A 22,601-nucleotide genomic window follows, 5' to 3' on the forward strand; every position below is an offset into this window, starting at 1 on the left:
ATCAATGGAAGAGGTCTATTTCATTCGTAACTTGTGAATGAAACACTATTAGTACTCTTTTTAGATATCTGTTTTGTTTGATAATACCTATTATATACGAGTATTATTATTAGGCAAATAATATCTACCTGTGGTAGGTACTATCTCTATAGGTATTGACTTATGTTACTGTCACACGTAAGCTATATTATACTCTAATACTATATTTGGGCGTGCCCTGTATAGATTATATAATGTTCCAGTCACCCTTGAACATTGTTTATACAGCCAAAAAATGTTGTATCTGTTGTATAAATCTGAAATTTTTCATCTATTTTCAAAATATTTTTAAGGTATTTTAAATATATAAAAATTTATTTCTTCTTTTTGAGATACCGTTAAAACAAATATCATGTTTATAAGTAGATAAAATTAACTTTTAGATTTTTGTGTTTGAAGTATACTTTAATATTTATAAATCCAAATATTTTAATTTACAATAATCACATATGTTTTTACTCCAAACGTCAAATCATTGCAGAAAATACGAACTTTAAAAACACATTACTTCTGTTTATGGAATCTGTAAGAAAACTGACACTTCATTGTACAATAAAAAATATTATAATAATTCCCACAGAACAACCAAAAAATTGGCATTTTGGATTGATTGTTTGTGAAATATATTGTTGATTATCCTAGTTACTTGTCTTATGTTCGTGTATTATTACAAAAACATCACTTTCATAGAATTCTTATTGAATTCACGCGATAACATTCACTTAAAAAATAATATATCCGAAATAACAACACTTTTTCAAGACAAGAATTTCACGCGTCAGTGTGCTGAAAAGCAACGTTGCCAGCTCTTTTCATGAACATTTAAACACATGTTTTTGTTAATATCCATTCGAATCTGAGCTAATACAGACTTTATTCAATGTGTAACTTAAACACCGGTTAACTGTTGAGAAATATTATGTTTATTAGTAAGGTTATCATTTTTTAATTTTTATTTATTTATTTGGTCAATTTCTTTAGCTGCTCCTCCACCACCTCTTCACGCCATCAACAGAGGAATAGCCGTTGAAGGTCTTGGTACAATGCTAGCGGGGCTGTGGGGTTCTGGAAACGGAACTAATACCTTTGGAGAGAATGTTGGAGCTATCGGAGTCACTAAGGTAACCTATTCCATAATAAAAAGTAAATAAAAAACTGATTTTTTTTCGTGATATTGAATATTATTTTATCTCTTTTGGGGTTTATCTCCCTTTGCTCATATCTTATAAATACCTTAAAAAAATATCGAAAATAAGACATAAAAGTTTTCCATCTTCAAAAATACTAATTTCGATTGTGCGTATGTCCTGCGTATATCTGGTTTGATGAACTCAAATTTGATTTGAATTTAAGTCATTTTCAAAATTGGAACTGACTGTGTGAAGAATTCTAACAAGCGGTAAAGTACCTACCTGTGTTTTTGTCGATGAGTACATTTGATAAGAAATCCACTTTTGAGTGAGATTTTCCCTCAATATTCTTTTGCCTTGAGGAGCCCTCCAACTCCCTCCTCATGGCATCAGCGTCTCGTCTGGTAGCTCTTTTCTCCCTCTGGCTGGAGTGCGCGTGGATGCAGACCACCTGGTCCCGGTGACCCTCGACATGAGGTCGGTGGAATCCCCAAATTCCACAAATAAGCGGACACGAAGATACGGTAGTGCGATGTGTCGTTTATTCAGCCGCTGTGTAGCTTGAACGTAGTCGGATGACTTTAATATCCAGCGGATATGAATGTTACATGGACGGTATCACCGCCCGCCATTATAACCGGAATTCCGAACTTGAATTTTCCCAATAAGACAATTAAATCAGCGCGGTCGCTCCTCGACCGGCTGTAAACTTAACGATCACATGATACTGTTAAATAGCACACCGATCTGTTACACTTTATTAATAAATAATCCACATTTTGGTGACCAGTCGGTAACGTGCCGTGGCCTGTCGGCGCGTTCCCAAAAAGTGACCCGAACGACCAATATAACCCTATGTAGTTCAAATCTTAAACTATTCCCGGAGAAAAGATGAAACTGTACAAAGCCAGTCGATTATAATGAACTGACTGCAATTTACCCGGGGTAATATGAAACATTACTAACTTTAGTTAGGAAAATAATTATTTATAAAACAAAAGTAATTATTTTCATAACACACACTCATAAGCATATGATGTTATTTTTTTTTTGTATTAGGCAATTCACCCTAAAAAGAATGCTATATATTGTATTACTTTATTGCTTAACTGAATTCTTGACACAATCAGTTCCAGTTTTGAAAATAACTCCACACGTTGAAAACGTACTGACATAAATATTTATTAAGAATCTGGTGAAATTAAATCTGTTAAAAACGGGGCTTAACGAATGAATATACAGATTTCGTAACAAATTATCAGTAAAACACTAATGTTTTATGAGGATGTCGGAAGTGTTCATATAAATTCTAATATTTTCGCATTTCGTCATTATATTTATCAGGATAAGCGCAGCTGCATGAACACGTGTTCATACATATTCTGAATATACTAATAATTTATTAGGAAATGGCTTGCCATCACGTTTTTAACCGGATTTTAATCAATCAGCAATACTCATTTTTCTCCGTGCAATTACTCCCGTTCCCGTACATTCATTTCTTGATCTATTCTGATTGTTAATTGAATGCAGGTGGGGTCTCGTCGCGTGATCCAGTGGGCCGCCATCCTGATGATCATCCAGGGACTAATCAGCAAGTTCGGGGCGGTGTTCATCATCATCCCGGAGCCCATCGTCGGGGGACTGTTCTGCGTCATGTTCGGAATGATTACTGCCTTTGGTAAGTTCCGAACCGTTAAACAATCTACTATAAGCATCAATTACTATCGTGAAACACAAATATAAATAGAACAAATTTTCCGAAAAAAAATAAATGCCGCCGATGGGAATTGAACCCGCACTCTGATTACTGGTCAGGTGCACTAAGCGAACATCAAATTTTAAACCTCGAAATTATTCAATAAATATTAGTATTTTATTAAAAAATTATTGCTTATTGATAAAAAATTCTGTTTTAATTATTACTTACGTAGGTTAAAAATTATAATAGAACGGTGGCTTAGTGCACCTGACCGGAAATCAGAAGGGTGTGAGTTCAATTCCCGTTGGCGGCATTTACTTTTTCTCTGATGATTTTTAATTTTATTTTTGTTTTTCAGGATGATAATTATTGCTTATAATAATTTGTCATCCTTTGTGCTTTGCATAAAAATAATGTATTTAAAAAAAATAATAGTTAACAATTCACGTTCGTATGGTATCGTAGGATGGGGGGGGGGGGTTGTGCAGCAACAATTTTCAAACCCATTACTGAAAACTTCACATTGAGAATTTTATTTAAATCCCACTATAATCACCACCCGCATCCTCTCTTTGCAATGTTTCTGGTGTTGGAAATTCGGCAAATGTTTACAAAGACAAGCCAGTGCTATGTGTGGACGAACTACCTCTTCAGCTCCACAAAATCAAAATCACACGCGCACATATCTCCTGAAAACTGAATTTATCTCACTTCTTTCGTACTTTATTTTTTTTTATGATTTTCTTATGTGTTTTATCTTACGATATGAGTTGATTTATATTTTTCTTTACCTAGGTACAAATGTAACAATCCTCGGACAATGTAATACGAGCTTTGCTTAGTTTGATGACTCAGAACGAGTAAAATTTTGGGTAAAGTTATCAACAAATATAGAAAAAAAAATATGCGTGCATATTACTTGTGCAGGTATTTTCAACAGAAATATCTGTTACTTCTCTAGCGTATTCAAATTTCAAAGTTTTTTTTTTATTTAGTTATAAAAGTTTACATTTTATATCTAATATAATATACCTATTTTAAAACTACTACAATAATATTCTATTAACTACGTACTGATATTTATATATTAACTAAGTAAACGCTTTTACGTAATTCACATCAAATGGAGCATTGAAAATTTAATTTAACAACGAGATAAAGACGTGAAAATCCTTTCTCCACTTTTTGCAATAGGTATTATTGCAAAAAGTTTAAATTAAATTATTCATAAATCTCCCATCTTATAGTTTCACTGTCGTAAATTATCATTACACTACATATCCACTGTATTTACGATACTTTTACGATGTACTAGACAAGGATATTGTTACGTTGTAATAATTGTTATGTACACAAATAAAATAAAATCTGTAAATAGGTATGTAAAAAAAGATACCAGAAGGCATATAGGTTATATAAGCGGGAATACAAAGAAAATATATAAAGTGGATATAAGAACATACGAAGAAGATATAAGAAGGTATAAAAAGAATAGATTTTTATACAAATCTGCAGTTTAATTCCAAGATTTATGAAATATAGATTCTGAAAACTGAGAAAGTAAAAAAATAAATACAGTCAGAAAATACTTTTCTAAACAAACGTGCTTAAAACTGATAGAATATTTAATGTTTTGTTTTATAAATATTGCTTACGTAATAAATTATTATGAAATACATACGTCTCCCGTTAAATTCATTCACATAATAAATAAACATTTTTTTAATATTTCAGGATGTTTACTCAAATATTCCACTTAATTACGATTAAAAAAAATACCGCAGAAAGCAACGTAAATAATGTTAGAGGCGAAAACCGCTCTCGGCGTGAATTCTGGTTCAAAGAGTTTCTTGGGAATTTAACTTTAGTGCTAGTCAGCTTCTCTGTAGTGTTGGGTTTCTTTTATTTGAGGAAAGTAACACTGCAGTTGTAAAGTAAGGTGTGGACTGTTACTTTTAAGGTTAAAAGCAACACTCGTTGTATTCTACGTGTTCACAGATGGCGTTAATTAATTAATTTTGTTTAAATACGCTTTTGCAAGGTATTGCTTTACAATATTGAGACAAATCATTTGTTTGCGCCCGTATATACGCAATATGAATAAGAATCAATAGTTTTGTTCGTTTAAAGACTTAATTCTTTCGAGAAAGGCACAAAAATACAATATTTTACCGATGATTCAATCCAATATTGTATTTGTATGCCTTTCTCGATAGAATTGAGTTTTTATATGGAAAAAACTATTTATTCATATTCATATTGCGTATATGAGGGCGCAAACAAATAATTTGTCTTAATACTGCAAAGCAATACCTTGCAAAAGCGTATTTAAACAAAATTAATTAATTAACGCCATCTGTGAACACGTAGAATACAACGAGCGCACAGTGTTCCGTTTCATACAAGTTAGACGGAAAAAACTCTTTTATAATTAAAAAGTGTTTGAAACCCTCTTGTGGGGAGTATTTAATCTGAATTTATCGAAAATTTGGGTTGAAAGTGATTAATTTAATTTTTTTCTTAAAAAAAAAAAAAAAAATCGGAAGAAAAATCTTTTAAATAATTAATACAATATTAATACCTTATTTGAGGTTTTTAAAGAAAACAAATTTAAACAGTAAAAAATATGTGTATTTTGATAATAATAAATAGGTAAAAGCACTGTAAGAAAATATAATACAAATCACGAAACAATTGCGAAAGTATAAATAAATGATAAAAATAGCTAAAAAATTATCAAAGCAATCATTATTACTAATTTTGGAAAACAATTTTAGTCATATTTAGCAACAGAACTTAATAAAAACAAGCATTAGTTGCAGAAAGTACAGTCAGAAAATAAAATAATAATATCAAAAGTTATACAAGAACGGTTACGAAACAAAAAATTATTACTTATCTAATAAAGTGCTATCTGAGTCATTTGCGGCGAGAGAAATTATAAATGATAGAGAAATGATAAACATCTTTAATTTTTTTAAGACAGAGGACCAATAGATTTGTGAGAAAGTGCTTAAACATAATGCTTATTGAAACTAGATGCTATCTGAGTTATGTTCAGAGGAGTCATCAGAATAATGTTCAGAGTAGTCATCAGAGGAGTCATCAGATCGCAAACATTGTGTTCTTGACTCGGAATTGGGCGGAACAAGTAAATTTAACACTTCAGAGGGAAGTGAGCTCGATTTTTTTCTTGGAACCTCTCTAAAACTATTTATTATTGGATCTGATGTAATTAATAGCATGGTTAACATATCTCTGTTTGTTGATGTTCGGTCGATTTTTCTGGTGTGCAATTGCCTAAATCTTCTACAGTCTTTATTTCTCGCCTCTTGCGCCTCTTCTGACAGCTGCCCAATAGGTACAATGCACGAACTAATCACATCAAATGAATGGTATAATAGTTTATGAACAGTTGGTGGCATGGTATACCAATCATATAGGTTAAGATATAACTCCTTAGTGTCATGCACATACTGTTCAAAATGTTCGATGTTAATGCTATACCCAGAAGCTATTGTACTCAAAATTATGCAAAACCTCTTGATGAGCCCCGCATCTACACCCGTTATCTCGGCACTCTTTTCGTTTTCTCGAAAAAACCGCCTTGCCGTGTTACCATCATTTGTGTTGCCAAACCCAGGTTTTGGCTTATCAACAATCAATCCCATTTCACTTTTAAACCGTTCCTGTAATTCTTTTTTTCTAGTACTTAAAATTAGTTTATTTGAATCTCCTCTGACTTGCCAGCATTTGAGTTTTATTCGGTAAGCGATATGCAAAAAACATTCAAAAGTTTTTATCCAGGCATGCAATGTAGATAAGCCAAAGGAATAAAATTCTTGTCGTGGAACTCTATTGATAACCGTAGTATTCATTTCACTGGGTTTGGCACCACAAATATAACACGACATAGTCGACTTGTTTCCAGTCATTACATTGCAAATTTTGCCATCTACCATAGTTAATAACATTTTAAATTTTACATTCAAATCTACACCTTCAATGTTAATTCTAAAATGTATCAACTTGTCTACTTCTTCTTGTACCTTGTCCATTTCAGATTTTGTGAGAGTGTCGGTCTCTTTAACAAAAATAAATTTAATAGGACGGCAATTAGTAGTCGAAGAAGGGCTTGGATTTTGCCAAATTACTAAATTTGGGTCATCATTCAATCTCAATTGAATGAGAACGAACGCCATAACAAATAAAAATTCATCAGTTGCGTGTTCCGTGCGAAATTTCTGTTTATAAGTACTATGTCCTGAGCTTCCATCCCCACCCCACTTGCAAATTAGGGTTAGAGTAGAACCCGAAGGAACTCTTTCTTTTATAACTTGCGATTGAACACTAAGCAAACGTTCCGCAGTGTGATTCAATATCGCCTGTAATTGAATTTCTGCATGAGTTTCGCTAATTGTGATGAATTCCTCGCTCGGACCACATGCTTCTTTTGCTTTCCTCAAGATATAAAATGACGGATATAGGTAATGGCCGGCTTTTATGGCGTTTCTACGCATGACTTTGTATGAATGCGAAGTTAGTTTGCAATCTACATAAACACTTAGCGCTTCTTCGATGGTTAATGTGCGCTGTTCCTTTAATTGTCGACGATCCCTCCATACTTTTGCCACTTCATCAGAAGAAGCTTCCGAGATTTCCTTTAGGAGATCGGCAACGGTACGTTTTCCAGTTGCACGAACCGACATCTGTGCGGCAAACGAAAGTTCGACAGATGTCCTCGTATTCACTAAGTTACACACTTTCATTCTTTTACTTCGATCACTGCACGCCTCAAAATCCTTTGCGGGCCTTCCAGTGGATGTAGATGGCTGATTTCTGTCCAATTGGGAATTTTCACGTAAATCTTCAATTACAAAAACGTTTTCACTGCCTTGAAGCCACTCACCAAATTTAACAACAAATCTTTCGAGAATCCGAGAGGCTGCGATCCACTTTTTGGTTATATTCAAAGATATTAACTGTACTTGGCTTTTCAAATTTTTTTCACTGCTTGCACTGAGATTTTGACGTTCAAATTTACTTAAAATATGATTATATATTCCCTGAAACCTTTCTTTCTTGGGTAAACTTCTCCACGTCTCGAACAATTCCTGCCTGGAAATCTGGTATGTGGTGCCTGTGAAATGACAAAATATGATTGGTGAGCATTAATGAGCAAAAATATCGAAACTGATTTGAATAGAAAATTAATTGTTCAATCTACAAAAAAAAAATCACGGAACCTTATTGATACTTTATCCGAAATAAATTCTCGAGAAGTTAGAAATTAAATATTTTTAAACGACAAAAAATACACAAGTTTAACATTATTTAAAAAAAAAACTGTAATGTTTTATATTAAAATTTTACAATTATAACATACTACATACCTTCCAAAGTAGCTTCCATTTTTTTTAGAACCAAAACAAAATACTTTAAACACATAAACAACCTTTCAGCTCGCGCGACAAGATGCGAATAAAAGCAACTAATAATTCATTAATCAATTTACCTAACTTTGGGGCTCTGGTGTGAGTCAACCCGTGCATTAATTACCCTAATTAAAAAATCATTTGTCACACTAACTACCTGTTAATACCCCCATGACGTCATTTTTCCAGAATTCCAAAGTGAGTTTTTTCCGTCTAGCTATATGAAACGGAACACAGTTGAGCGTTGCGTTTAACCTTAAGAATTCAATCTGCAAACAAAACATTTATTACATACCACCGATGTTAGCACCGTGGCACTCATTAAGAAGAGTGTTTTTTCTCGTGTGGTGAGCTGAATTTAAAATAAATATATGTTTAGCATTGTCATCTTTGGGTTTGTTGGGTGGGGGACTCAATTTTGCTCGGAAACGGAACTAGTCATCCCACTGATTAATTAGGAAATAATTAACTAGTACTTAACTGATGCAGATTGTACTGCGGCGAATACTGTTATAAAACAGTGTTTATTATACTACAGTGAGTGAATAACAATTTTAACACTATATTCGCCGCAGTACAATCTGCATCAGTTACTTTCATATTTATTGTTATTCACTCACTGTAGTAGAATAAACACTGTTTTACACATTCTACTACAGTGAGTGAATAACAATTTTAACACTTCTTCAAAATTCTCCGATTCCGAGACTTCACAATCTCGGAAACAAATATTCTGATCTGGGTGATATATTTCATTTGAAAACTAATCAGTATAAATGTTGTATATTCTATCACTTTTATTCTTCTAGACACAAATAGACCTACGTACCCATATAACTTCTCCGCTTCTACTATTTTGTTGTGTTGAATCTTTTAAACTCAATTATATGCGTGAAGATTCATTTTTGCCATTATGTTTACATTCTTCTTTATTGTATTAATTTTTAAGTGTTTACTCTGATACAAAATGCTTGTATTTTTTTAAAGAAAAGCCCACTAGGGCGTGTAATAAATAAATAAACAAATAAATAACAAGTTGTATATATTATGTGTTTTGAAGATGCCTATGTTGTAAGATACAAAACATTGAGAAATAGAAAATATACTCACATCAATTATATACTAAAACTAAAACCACTCAACTGAACAAAAAACACCATGTTATATATTTATAATTATTTCAGAAAAAAACTTAAAAATTTAAAAATTAATTTATATTATCCATACTAATAAATTTTAATCATATGTAAACGAAATCCTTAGCACGGGAGATCCTAGTCCAGATATCACTATATGTATTTGTTATAAAATAGATAATAAAACACACAAATGGCGCTGTACAAATCATCCAAATATTATTATATTAAGAGGGGGTACACAGTCGAGTTATAAAATTGTTCGTATACCCGTTCGTACGTAAAATTATTTAGCTGTTAAAGGTAAAACAAATACAGAATTCCCACCCCACGAACATATTCTAAAGATTGCATTCCGTCCGTTGTTCCAGGAATTTATCGAATGGGTTTCCGTTTTTGCAGCGTCAGGAATTTCCAATAAATTGCACCGGGGCTTCAGAGCTTACTTTCAGATGTGTTATCTTATTTACTTACTTCAGAGCTTCCTTGCAGGCATAATTTCATAGGTGACTTCTAGATCAACAGTAGGTTGTAATTTATTTGTAAGTAGCTGAAGTCCCCGGCGCTCCCCGTGCTTTACACACAGTTTTTTTTAAATCAATTTTAGGCAGCAATATTTCTATTATTTTGAACGTCAAGTGTGCTGAATTTTATCATGAAGTATCAAAATTCTGTTTTAAGGGGTGGGAAAAGGAGATAGGGGTGGTTTTTATAAACAGCATGTAAACAGAGACCTTTCCTTTGTTTTCAAGGTCATGTGTGCAAAATTTCATCAATCGCGGAATAAAACTGTAGATTTATTTAAAAATCAAATTATACCGCCCGCCCACCATAGACACTCTTCTTTATATAAATAGATAGATATATGTACAGATTTGCATCTGAGACAGCTGTCGATGGAGTCCCCGTGCTTATTGTCTTTTAACTGAATGTAATTTAAATCATTGGTAATAGGATAAGTGTTTGGGAACTGGTAATACGTGTAAAGAATCCCAACGGGTAAATAGTTTTGAACAAAAAGGATGCAATAAAAATTGAGGCTAAATAATCTAGTTATAGGAACACTTGAAAGATGTACGGGGATATATTAATTGATGAACAGAAGTTGTATATCGATCCTTTCTTTCTAGCACTATTTCATGACATTTTTTGTTCAGGTCTATCTGCCTTGCAATTCGTCAATCTCAACAGTGCAAGGAACCTCTACATCATCGGCTTTTCCATGTTCTTCCCACTCGTGCTGAGCAAGTGGATGGAGTCTCACCCCGGGGTCATTCAGACTGGGTACGAAGTGCTGGACTCTGTACTTGGAGTCCTCCTCTCCACTTCTATACTCCTGGGAGGCGTCATTGGCTGTTTGATGGATAATCTAATACCAGGTAAATAAAAAAAAAAACATAAATGTGACACATAATGTTCGCAAAAACAATTATTACATAATGGATTGCTATTGGGCGACTAGTGAATTACGTACTTCATTTTCCCTCTAATTTTATTTAAAAAAATTTCGTCATTATCATATCGATTATTGGTTTACCGTATTAGAAGGTGAATTGCTCAATAATATGCAGAGAATGCCGTGGAAACTTTGTAGTTCCAAGTTATAAAGGAAAAGGTAGAAGGACTACATTATCTTTAGAATTCATGGGTCTTCGATAATATGTTTACGATGTGAAGTTTAAACCTGTTTCAGAGAATTCTTCAAGGCAGCATAAACAACTTTTTCGAAGTAAAAGCTCCAGAAATACTTTACAAGTTTTAGATTTTCATTTTACCTTTTTTTTTTTTTTAACCCTGTACAACAACCCTGAGGTGTTCCTTAAGTCTTTTACCTTTGTTGCATACTACTTACATATATGTACCTACCTACGTATATTTGTAGGATATTGTTTAATATGAATGGGTAGTGTAAAGTTTAGTCTCGCGAATTATGTCTTCGAATCATGATGGAGGTCTTATTGGCAAGGCGATGTATTGTGACTGGCAACACCATAAGTAGGAACATTGTACTTTGTCACGATCTCGGGTAACTGTCTTTGTTTTCCAAAACTACGTGCAAACGAATATGGCCAACACGGGTTGTTCGCTTTTCCTGGGTCGCTGCAATGTTTAAATCACTTACAATCGAGTAAAACTGTAATTTTTTCCAGAGATTCAAAAGAATTGCTTAAATGGAAATTAACAATTCAACATATATATTTTTTTAATATGTAATAGTTTTTTTAACACCTTGTAGCTGTTTAAAAGCATGGGACTCGGGGTTTTTTAATAATAGATAAAAAAAAATTATATTTTTTCTTAAATCTAAATAATTTAATTTTTTCACTTTGTGTCGAATCCCAGTCGACTGTTTCATTGTAAAGTTTTAAAAGTGCCGACAGTTGAATATATTTTAAAAAACATTAAAGATCGCTTATTTTTTGCTTGTTTATTGGTAGATATCCTTGTGGATATGATATTAAAAAAATATATATGTATATATAGGCAGGCAGGGAAAATTAGCAGTAAAATAAACCTTAGTCCAGGACTTGTCCAGGTCCAAATTGTTTTACAAATTACTAGTTGTATCTTTGAGTTAATTTAATATTATAGATGTGTCCAGTAGAAGTTATTTTTGTATAGGATTAGAAAAGGGGGCGGATCCGGTTGAGAAAAAAGGAGTATGAAAAAGTGAAAAAAAATAATTTTGTGGACTTAAGTGTATTTTAATAATCAGTGATTCATTTGTTGTGTCACTATGCTTTGTAGAACTCACCAAGCACAATAATTCAAGCTCCTCGTTTGTTATTAAAATTCATTTTTGTTTGAATCAGGAAGTGCAGAGGAGCGAGGACTAGAAGCCTGGGGGAAGGAGATGGCTCTGGAGGCCCCAGAAGGTTCCCATGATGATGCTGAACACATCCCAGACACGTATGACTTTCCTTTTGGAATGGCGTGCCTTAACAGGTCAGTGACGATTCATTCAATATGTATTATTTGATATCAAACATCAATTAATATTTATTTTATTTATTACTTATCAAAATATTTATAACATCAAGGATATGTGGAAAATAATATAAAAGGAGTTTCAACCTTAGGATTTTATTTTACGCGACGTTGATTTCAAAACAATCCAATGCAAATATCATGTTATTAGGTTAAAATATCAATATTAGGATAAAATAATAATTCTTGAATCAATTATTAAGGATGGTTTGTTTCACAGAATTTGAATAATTCGTCAAATTACAGCGTCAATTTTCAAGTTCTGTGATAGTCCTATTCAAGTGATGTTATTATTTCAGTTCTGAGACATAACTAGCCAATAATGATATAGTAACAGAACTTTAATAGGACTTTCACAGAACTTGAAAATAGACGTTGAAATTTGATGAATTCTTTAAATTCTGTGAAACAACCCGTTCTAAGTCGAACCCGTTCTAAGTCGAACCCGTTCTAAGTCGAATAATTTAATGAACACTTATTTGTGTGAATTTGTATTTATAATTTGTAACGCTTGTAATTTATTTTTGGACTAAATTAATGAGTAAAATCTTAAATTGTAATATTTAATCATTGAAGAGAATATTAGCAACTCTCAAACGAAAATTTGAGAAAGAAAATAAAAAAAATAATTCGGTCACATCTAGGAATAGAACCTTAGCCTTGCCGAGGTTCTGCACTTCCACTGAGCTAATTCGACCCTATTTCCTTCGGTCATATTTAATTTTACTATACTTCGACTGGCAACATGATCTTCATTTTCTTAACGTTTATTTTTATTGCCTGCCATCTTTAAATTAAATTCACTAAAATTTTTACTTATTTAAATAACATAATATATGAAAAGTTTTCATGAAAGTAATCAAGTTATATAGATTATATTGAAAATAAACGATTTTTGGTAAAAAAATCAAATCTTATCTTCATAGTTAGTCGATATTGTGTATGTTATCCAAACACTTAAGGTGGCGTTTAAGATTTGTTAAACATAAGCAACATGTTTGTAAGTTTCAAAAATCTGTTTTTTGGATTTTTTCAAAATTGATTGATATTTTAATACATACATTTCCTGAGCACCAAACGCTGAACAAACATTACAAATTGACTATAAAACTGATGCACGGTATTAGTATACTTCACACGTCTCATATGTTAGGTAGCCTTGCCCAGAATGCCCAGACATCCCAGTTAATTTGCCGGAGTTGGGATTTGCTCCTCCCTTATCTCTGCCACGTAACCTGTGACCTTTTACATTTCCTGGTATCCTGGTAGCTAAATGCGAGTTCAGGTAAAGTACTCACGTATTGTTGAACGGTGAACATGGGGCCTCTGAAAATCCGGGAATTGATAAACAGAATTTATTTATTTTTGAAACACGAACTTGTGGAAATTAAAACATTGTGAAGCGGTATGTACTTTCAGAATAGCACTGGTTCAAGGAGAAAATGAGTATTCATTATTTATTAAGAATCACTTAAAATTATTCGTAATTCGGTTCAAAACGGGATTGCAGGCCCTTTACGAATGAATTGATAGGTTTCCTGTTAAGCTTTTACTAAAAGAGGAATGTATTATCACGTATCCATAAAAATCATAATATTTTTACATTTCGTCATTTTATAAGGCAAGGCCTTAACAAGGCAAATGCATGTCCATTTTTATCAGGAAACGGCCTGCAATTCCGTTTTTAACCAGATTATGAAGAGATTTTTAATAAATAACTTACTTAAAAAAATAAATTATTTATTTATTCATTTTTCTCCGTTTGAGATTCCAAAATTGAACATTGCTTTAAATGTGTTTAGTAACCAGTTTTGAAATTTAATTGACAGGTGCTCCAAACTAATATCATTCCTTCTTCCTTCATCCAATTTTCCTTCCGCCACACGAGATTATGGGTGCCGATGATCCCTGATTTGGGACTATTTTCAAAGGTCAACATGTCATATTCAGTATGACTAACACTTAACTAAATGACTAACACAAAACATTGAAGAGGCTACATGACACCTACAAGCCAAAATTTCATCTACACATGTTCCTTATATTTTTTTTTTCAATGTTTTTTACACGAATTGAGTATTTTTCGTCCACCATGGCCCATGTTGTGATGATAGATGTGAATTAATTACTTATTATCTGAATTCAGTACATATTGAAATGTATTTTGCGATGCCTAGGAAAAATCACATCTGCACGGAAAAAAAGGGTCAAATTTTGGACTTATCCTAGAACTGTAACTTTTTCTGATTTATCCGTTTCAAATGTTCGTTTAGAAATCGCTAATATTGTCTTCAATAATTAAATATTACAAAATGAGGTTTTACGCATTAAGTTATAAAAAATATGTATTTCTGATTAATAAAAAAACTCTTCAAATTATTGGTAAACTGGTTAAAAACGAGACTGCAGGCTGCTTCCTGATAAACTGTTAGTAAATTCGTAATAATATCGGAAAACGTTTTGATGCACCTACATTTGTCATAATAATATATAATGACGAAATGCGAAAATGTTAGGATTTTCATGAACACGTGTTCCTATATCGTGATAATTCATTGTTATATTACTAATAGTTTATCAGAAAACCTATCAATTCATTCGTTAAGGGCCTGCATTTCCGTTTTTTATCGGATAACGAATAATTTGAAGAGATTTCTCCGAGTATGGAAGAGATTGATAACGAAATATTCGCTGTTTTATTTTCTGTTTAACCATAATGTTATTGAATATTTAGGATCAACATCAAGTACCGATTGCCGTGTATATTTTTACCCAAGTAAATGTCACATTCTCGTATATTATTTTGTGTGATTACTTTGCAAAACGTGGTCGCCAAGCTTTTTGAGATTGAATATTAAATAAGGTACGTGTATTCGTTCCCTAAGTATGGCAGTGGTTCTGTACTTTATAGTATGTATAAAAATTATTAAATAAAATTTAAAAAATTCGTCCATTAAAAAAATTGTTATGAATAGAAAAAAAAAATTAAAAATCATGGACACTATAGGAGAATTGCAGAGTGCATAAGGATATGCACATAAAAAAACATGCAAAAATCACTTGAATAGATACCTAATCATGCAACTTTGGATAATATTTTAGACTAAAGTTGAAAAAAATATTATTTTATTGGTTTTTAAACCTTATTAGCAAATATAAAGTTTGTAAGCAATAAATGTGAATTAGGCTTACATACACAAGATTGTAAATGAGTATTGCTGATTTATCAAAAATTATTCGTTATCCAGTTAAAATCGGTCTTGCAAACCGTTTCCTGATAAACTTTTAGTAAATTAATAATTTTTCCCAACATCTGTTCATGCACCTGTATTTGCCTTGAAAATTTATAATGACGAAACATACAATTTTTGTGAATACGTGTTTCGAGATCGTGATAATACATTCCTGTTTTATTAAAAGCTTAACAGAAAATCTATCAATTCATTCGTTAAGGGCCTGCAATAACGTTTTTAACCGGATTACGAATACTTTTAATAGCATAAATTAGCAATAGTTATTTTTTAATATCGATTAAAATATTTTTACCTACAAGTCCCAATGACACAGTGAAATTTCAAGGAATTTTGAAATGCTCCCCAGGTAAAAATAACTACCATTTTAGAATCAGCAACAGCGCCATACGTTACTTGCGGTTGCGTTGTTGCTTGGCTCGCGGAAATGTTGTCCTGTTTGCCAATAACAATAATATAATTGTCAGTAAATTGTAGAATAAGTAGGACATGTCCGAGGAGGATATGGCACGATCAAGTGATTCCAATATTTGAGTTGGAATAATAGAAGAGTATGTATGAAACTACAGAGAAGGGTAGAAAAAATCGGAGATGACCGAGGAAAACATGGCACCACCTAGTCGGGTCACTTCAAGAATCAGACGTATGTGACGAAGTATGAATGTGAATAAAGCAAGACGCGTATTCCGTAACAGTGTCGAGTGGTTATCTGTCCTCTCTGCCTGCCTTTGCGTGGAAACTGCGTGACGGTTAGTTTGTTACTAATGAATACCGCACAAGAGCCCCAAAAGATCGCAGCCGTCTGGAGCCAGTCCTGTTTTGGTTACCGCCGCCCCGGGAACCATTTATCGGATAACCAACACCTCTACCATAGGTCACACCAAGTGCTTCGTTACGTTTGAAGACTTGGCAGGGGTGCTCGGGAAACGACGCGGCGTATTGGTTAGATAGGTAATTAGTAAATAAATGAATTAGATATTATTATAACTACCTAATATGAGTATAAAAAAATGAGTATAAAAAATCATAAATACCTAAAAGCATGTCTCATTGTTTTAGAATAACGCCAAACTTTGTTGTACAAAATTATCATTACTAATTATTTATTTATTAACGCCCTTTTTCGGGACTTTTACATGAGAATATTAAGAAATATACATTCTTTATTGTTCATAACTGAATTACTTCATTAACAACATTTTATATTTGTTTAAAGATAAATTGAAGATGTCCACTGACTTGGTATAATTGTTTCCCTCTATTAGTATTCTGGGCAAAGAGGAATACATGTGGTAGTTAGTCCCAGAATTTCTGCACTGAAATAAATCCTGACTTCTAGTATTACGTTGTGCAATCCGGAAGCTTATCAATTCTAGCAATACCGGACTATCGACTAAATCATTTAGAATTTTATATAGAAATACCAAGTCAGTGAAAATTCTTCCGTCTGACAATTTAAGCATATTAAAATAATTTTACTTTAATTTGAGTGGTTGTAGTTCAACATAATTTATGGAATACCCATTTTAAAATGTATAAAACGTAAGAATTTGTTTTGTATTCTTTCAACAGCTTGTACATGTGTATTATAATGTGGGTTCCAGACAGGAGAATTGTACTCAAGTTGACTTCTTACATAGGCAAAATATAACAATTTAATACACTTTATATTGTTAAAATTTCTGGTTAGCTTAGTTATAAATCCCAACATTTTTAAGCCCTTATTAGAGATTTCTGTTATTTGGTTAACAAATGAAAGATTGTTATTAATTTTGTAATCAAAAATCACTGGATTTTTTATTCGATAAAATCTAACTATTTGACATTTTGAGATATTTAAGTTTTTTTTCATTACAACAAATTAATATTTTGTTGATATTGTCTTAAAAAATGTTGCAATGGTAAATATTTTGAATAGTTCTACAAATTTTGAGGTCATCAGCAAAAAGTAAGATAGATACATCATAAAATATTTTTGTAAGATCATTTATAAACAAGATAAATAAGATTGGGCCAAGGTGTGAATTCTGTGGAACTCCACTTGTAGCATTAATTTTTCCGACAATGAGGATTTTATTCCAACAATTTTTTGTCTTCCAGTAAGATAGTTTTCAAACCAGGCTAATATATTGCCACGTATACCAAGCTTTCCTAATTTCCAAATGAGAATTTTATAAGCAACTGTATCAAAGGCTTTACTAAAGTCAGTATAGACAGAGTCTACTTGTTTTATTTTTTTCTTTTAAAGTATTTGATATAAAATTTTCATAAATAATTAAGTTGGAAAGAGTACTTCTAACTGGCATAAATCCAAACTGGTAAAGTGATATTACAGGTTTTATTTGTGTAAAAAGTTTTTCAAGTATCAGGCTTTCAAAGAGTTTCGATATGGTGGATTGAATGCATATAGGTCTGTAATTACAAACATCAATCACCCTTTTTGAAAATCGGAGTCAGATAACTAATTTTCCACTTATCGGGAAAAATTCAACTGAATAAAGATAGATATATTAAAAAGTTTGGTTAGTGGAAGATCAATTGCTTTTATACATTCTTTGATAAATATTGTTGGGATATTACCCATTACTGCAGATTTGTGGATATCTAAGGATATAGATTTTTTGTAGTCACTTTGAAGTTCAAACCGCTGACTGCACATTAACTATGAATTTTATTGACGTGCTGAGAAATATTTGATAATTTATAAAAAAGCAAAACGAACATTTTATCAGAATCACAAATCATTTCATCATCGACCTTTTGACATCTACTTTAACATACATAACGCGAATGTGCTGAAAGCGTGCTCTACGAACGTACATCGAAACCGCTTACACGCGAGTGTCTCCTTCAAATATACATAAGCCGGGCATACATCCCTACATTACAGGGTGCGTGTTTTAACTACAAGTCACTAACATACATACAAATGTGATGAAAAATAAATAATTTTGCTAATGCAATTACTTGATTATTATAATTGATGTAACTAATATCGACCATGTTCAATCCGTGCAAAATTCATTGGTTAAATTATTAGCTGAAAAAAATTATACAAAGAAAGGCATAATATTCTATACTCCTATCAGAGTCTTAAGTGAGTCTCTTCAGTGGGAGCATTTCTGTGGTACAAACATTATATTTCAGCACATACATAACCCCTTATATATAAACAGGCTAGAACACAATCATAATACTCGTTTCAACTTTAATGAAGGACTTATTGTACATAAGCAAAAAAAAATATGGACGAAGAACGTTAAACTATATGATTCCCAGTTGTTTTAATAGGTTACCCCCTGAAATTAAAAACTGTGCCCAAAACAAACAATTGGTGAACTTACTGAAGACTTGTCTTTCTGAAAGAATTAATTTGTATTAACTTACAATAATATATTATTCTAAAGACTTTTAAAATTGTTATTTATGTTTTTCAAAATTTTCATTTGCTATATTTCTGTAAAAATTGTAATTTTTTGTTTTATACATATAATTGTAAAAATGTAACTGTAAACTCACTTTAATAAGATTTATAATGTAAAGAACCCGTTAGACAAACTGCTAAAAGGCAATTTATCGGGGACTTTTTTGCCTTATATTTGTAAAGTGTGTAATATATAATAAAATAAAAAAGTATTATTTTTCGCTACTATATAAATAAAATAACATCGGTTGGTTTCAAGTGGGGCATATAAACAAATTGTATGAGAATTGTAGCTTCCATTTCACCTTAGTAAAAACATGGACAACAAATAAGAATCAAAAACTGATGTGTTCTTTGATAAAAAAAATTGACATTCATCAAATATTACTTTTTGGTCGCTTTCCAAAGTTACCGAACTACTGAGCAGTAGAAATGTAAAGATTTTTATTAATTTGAAATTTTACTTTTTCACAACAACATGTTTAATAAATAAATTACAACGTAGCGTGGTGTTGCTATAAACTTCTCTTTATTGCCACAGATTTTCGTCCGTGATTAAAACATTTATGTACATGAAAATACATAAATTGTGTGTTTCGCAAAAATCCGCTGTGAAAAACAGTTGAAAAACTTTACGAATTACTCATTTCTTTAGAAATTTCTTTCTACCTGGCAAGGAAATTTTATTAAGCATTGCTAAATTTCTTATGATGAACAAATGAACCATTTACACAATTCAGTTGAACAAAATAGTCATTATTAATTGTAGGGTATTTATCGATAATTAGAAATATAAATTAGCAAATATTAAACAATATAAAAACGTATTCATGTTTTGTTAGGTTAGGTTTTATAATTTGTAATTTGCGAGTAATTACTCGCCTGAAATATCCATACAAAGTGAAAATATCTCCCGATTAAAAATAAATGCCGCCGATAGGAATTGAATCTAGACCCTTCTGATTGCCAGTCAGGTACTCTAGAATACAGTTATCGGTTTCGCTAGGTCATCCTGAGTTCGTATTAAAATGTTTAAGTTGTTGTAATAGAATGTTTTTGGTTGTTATATTAGAATATTTTAGTTGTTGTATTAGAATGAGTGAGCCTGACTTGGCTTTTTTGAATTTGGGGATCTGGTGAGGAGGCACGGAATGAAAGACGTGTCGTGAAGGTCAGAGTGTTTATTTGATGAGTCAGTTTGCCGTGATGAGAGTGGGCGTAGGACTGATGTAGTATTCTCCGGATGCAGGCGGTGATGGCAGGTCAAGCGCGGGTCTGTGAGTCGACGCCGGGCGCTGGTGACCGGACTCGTTGTCTGTCAGGCACTGGCGATCTTGGCAATCAGTACTCCAGTGCTGACGGGAAGGCCGAAGGTGCGGTGGACCTTGTAGGCGGTTGAAAGGGAGCTGAGTAGACCAGTGAGGATGCTGCGTGTCCTCGTGGTGGTCATGGTGAGTGGATGAAGCGCTGGTCAGAGACGCTGGAACCAGGGCGCTGTAATCCATGTAGCGTTGGCCAGGGACGGCGATCTGGGCCAAAGCGCTATGATGATAACCCGATGGAGTCCATGAGCAGAACCGCGAAAAATGTTCTTCGCGCAAGTGAGGTGCGCGGATTATCACTCGTTGAGCACCTTGTTAACTGATGGCGGATTGATGACTGACTAGATTCTTCATGCTGTCGCTTTTTTAAAAGGTGAAGAAGATTCTCGAACAATTTGGTTGCTATGTAGAATTTTCCAAACAAATAAATAAAAAATAAAAGAACATCCAAGAAGCTTGTTTGGAAAAACCGAGACTTCTAGAATTCCGTTCGAATGAAGTAGTGGCGTACCCAAAGATATTAGAAGAACGAGATATGCTATGTTGGCCGCCGGACCGTAGCCGGAGTATTACCTAATTAGGGTACTTTGAACGGTATCGGGACGTGTACGCACAGAAATCTGTTCTATGTATTAGTGCGGATACCTTAGCGCAAGCGAAGGTGTGCAGTAGTATTGGTGAACAAAACCGGCGACACTCGGCAAAACAATTCCACTCAGTACGAACTGTTCATAGCACATCTCGTTCTTCTAATATCTTTGGGCGTACCACTACATATTATATATATATATATATTATAAAAAAGAAACCCGTGTTTTCCTACCCGCCTAATTTTCTTCACAACCAGCCACTGGCACAACGGTGGTTATAGTGGTAGATAGCCCTTGGTGTCATATCGAAAGTAAGAAATTTTGGTAGGGGTGGCTGAGCGTGGGTGGGAGTGGGTGACGAAAATGTGCTTTTTTTTGAGAAGGCCGCGAATGCTTCGAATTATTTCAGAATGGGACCAGAATGTTTATGAAGGTTCTCGGATTCTCTAGAAAGTTCGTGAAGGAGAAAGTTCTAAAAGGTTCTATAAGGTTCTTAACTGAGTGTGGCGGTGAGTATAGAACGTTCGGGCAAGATCAAGGATGCTTTTGAAAGTTCTGGAAGGAAGGAAGGGGTACAGCTAGTTATTTATAAGTTGAAAAATTTAAGACGTATTTAATAATACAATTCTATGCATTAAAGTGAAATTGCCACATCTCAAAATACTGTCCATTTGACTAATGGCGATTTATTTATGTTTACAGGATGAAGTGGACATCCTACATTCCCTTCTTGCCAACTTACAGGCCGGGGCAGTGGAAGAAGATGTTCGGTTCCAAAACCCTCTGACACCCCTGATACATCCAAGGCGGGTCTATTGCCATGAAACTGACATTTACAGCTTGACATGGTTAACTTTGCAGGCTGACTAAAGGCGGACAAAAGGAGGAACTAACGAAATATTTTTCAAATCTGTTTTTAAATATCTTTGTCAAAAAAATTACACTAGCGATGCAACCGAATTCAAAGTTGTTCACATTTTAAATTAAATAAGCGTCAAGCTGTACATTGACGTTTCCATCACACGAAGCTCGCAAAACTCGCTCTGCCGCTTCCAATTTGTAAAACGAATAAATAAAGTGTAAGAGCTTTCCGACCAATGTTCAAGTATTCAATAATTACTTGCTGGTTATCGCAGGCTCAGCGCATTGTGCGGTCGTCGTGTGGACGGAACCCACGAGGAATGGCGGTAACTTTTACAAAAGAAGAATGCACCGGAGAATTCATTTTTTAGAAATGTAAGCTTTCAATAATTATCTAAAATTGTAAAAAACAGTGTTTTAAAAGAGAATCTGTAGCATTTATAAAATAATATTAGAGAGAACAAGTGTAACATGCAAATATCCTTAGTATTTTTATTAATAAATTTTACATCAATCTTAATTATAGGTATTATTTCATTTATGTATGTTCTGCCAGGATGTAATTCTTAAACTTTTATTTGTGAAGTACTTACCCACCTAGATATATATTATTATTTGATAGTTCTCTGTTTTAAGCGGAAAATGTAAGACAATCCCATATTGTAGTATCCGTATTTTTTTTAAATTTTAATTATAACTACACCTGCTTTTGTAATAGTCCTT

The 22,601-nt window shown here is 33.0% G+C and overlaps 1 protein-coding gene across 1 annotated transcript in view; it reads left to right on the forward strand.

The window, feature by feature from the left end:
• Positions 1-22,355, forward strand: part of LOC149419516 (solute carrier family 23 member 2) — a 60,930-nt gene extending 38,575 nt beyond the window's left edge. The window contains exons 9-13 of the mRNA XM_089637599.1: positions 1,021-1,160; positions 2,703-2,850; positions 10,600-10,821; positions 12,256-12,388; positions 21,720-22,355. Of these exons, the coding sequence (XP_089493725.1) occupies positions 1,021-1,160; positions 2,703-2,850; positions 10,600-10,821; positions 12,256-12,388; positions 21,720-21,804 (728 nt within the window). The 3' untranslated portion in view covers positions 21,805-22,355. The remainder of the gene's footprint in view (positions 1-1,020; positions 1,161-2,702; positions 2,851-10,599; positions 10,822-12,255; positions 12,389-21,719) is intronic.
• Positions 22,356-22,601: the final 246 nt, after the last annotated feature.

Source organism: Hesperophylax consimilis, chromosome 12 (assembly GCF_061612785.1).
Source record: "Hesperophylax consimilis isolate HC1 chromosome 12, BYU_Hcon_1.0, whole genome shotgun sequence".
NCBI lineage: Eukaryota > Metazoa > Arthropoda > Insecta > Trichoptera > Limnephilidae > Hesperophylax > Hesperophylax consimilis.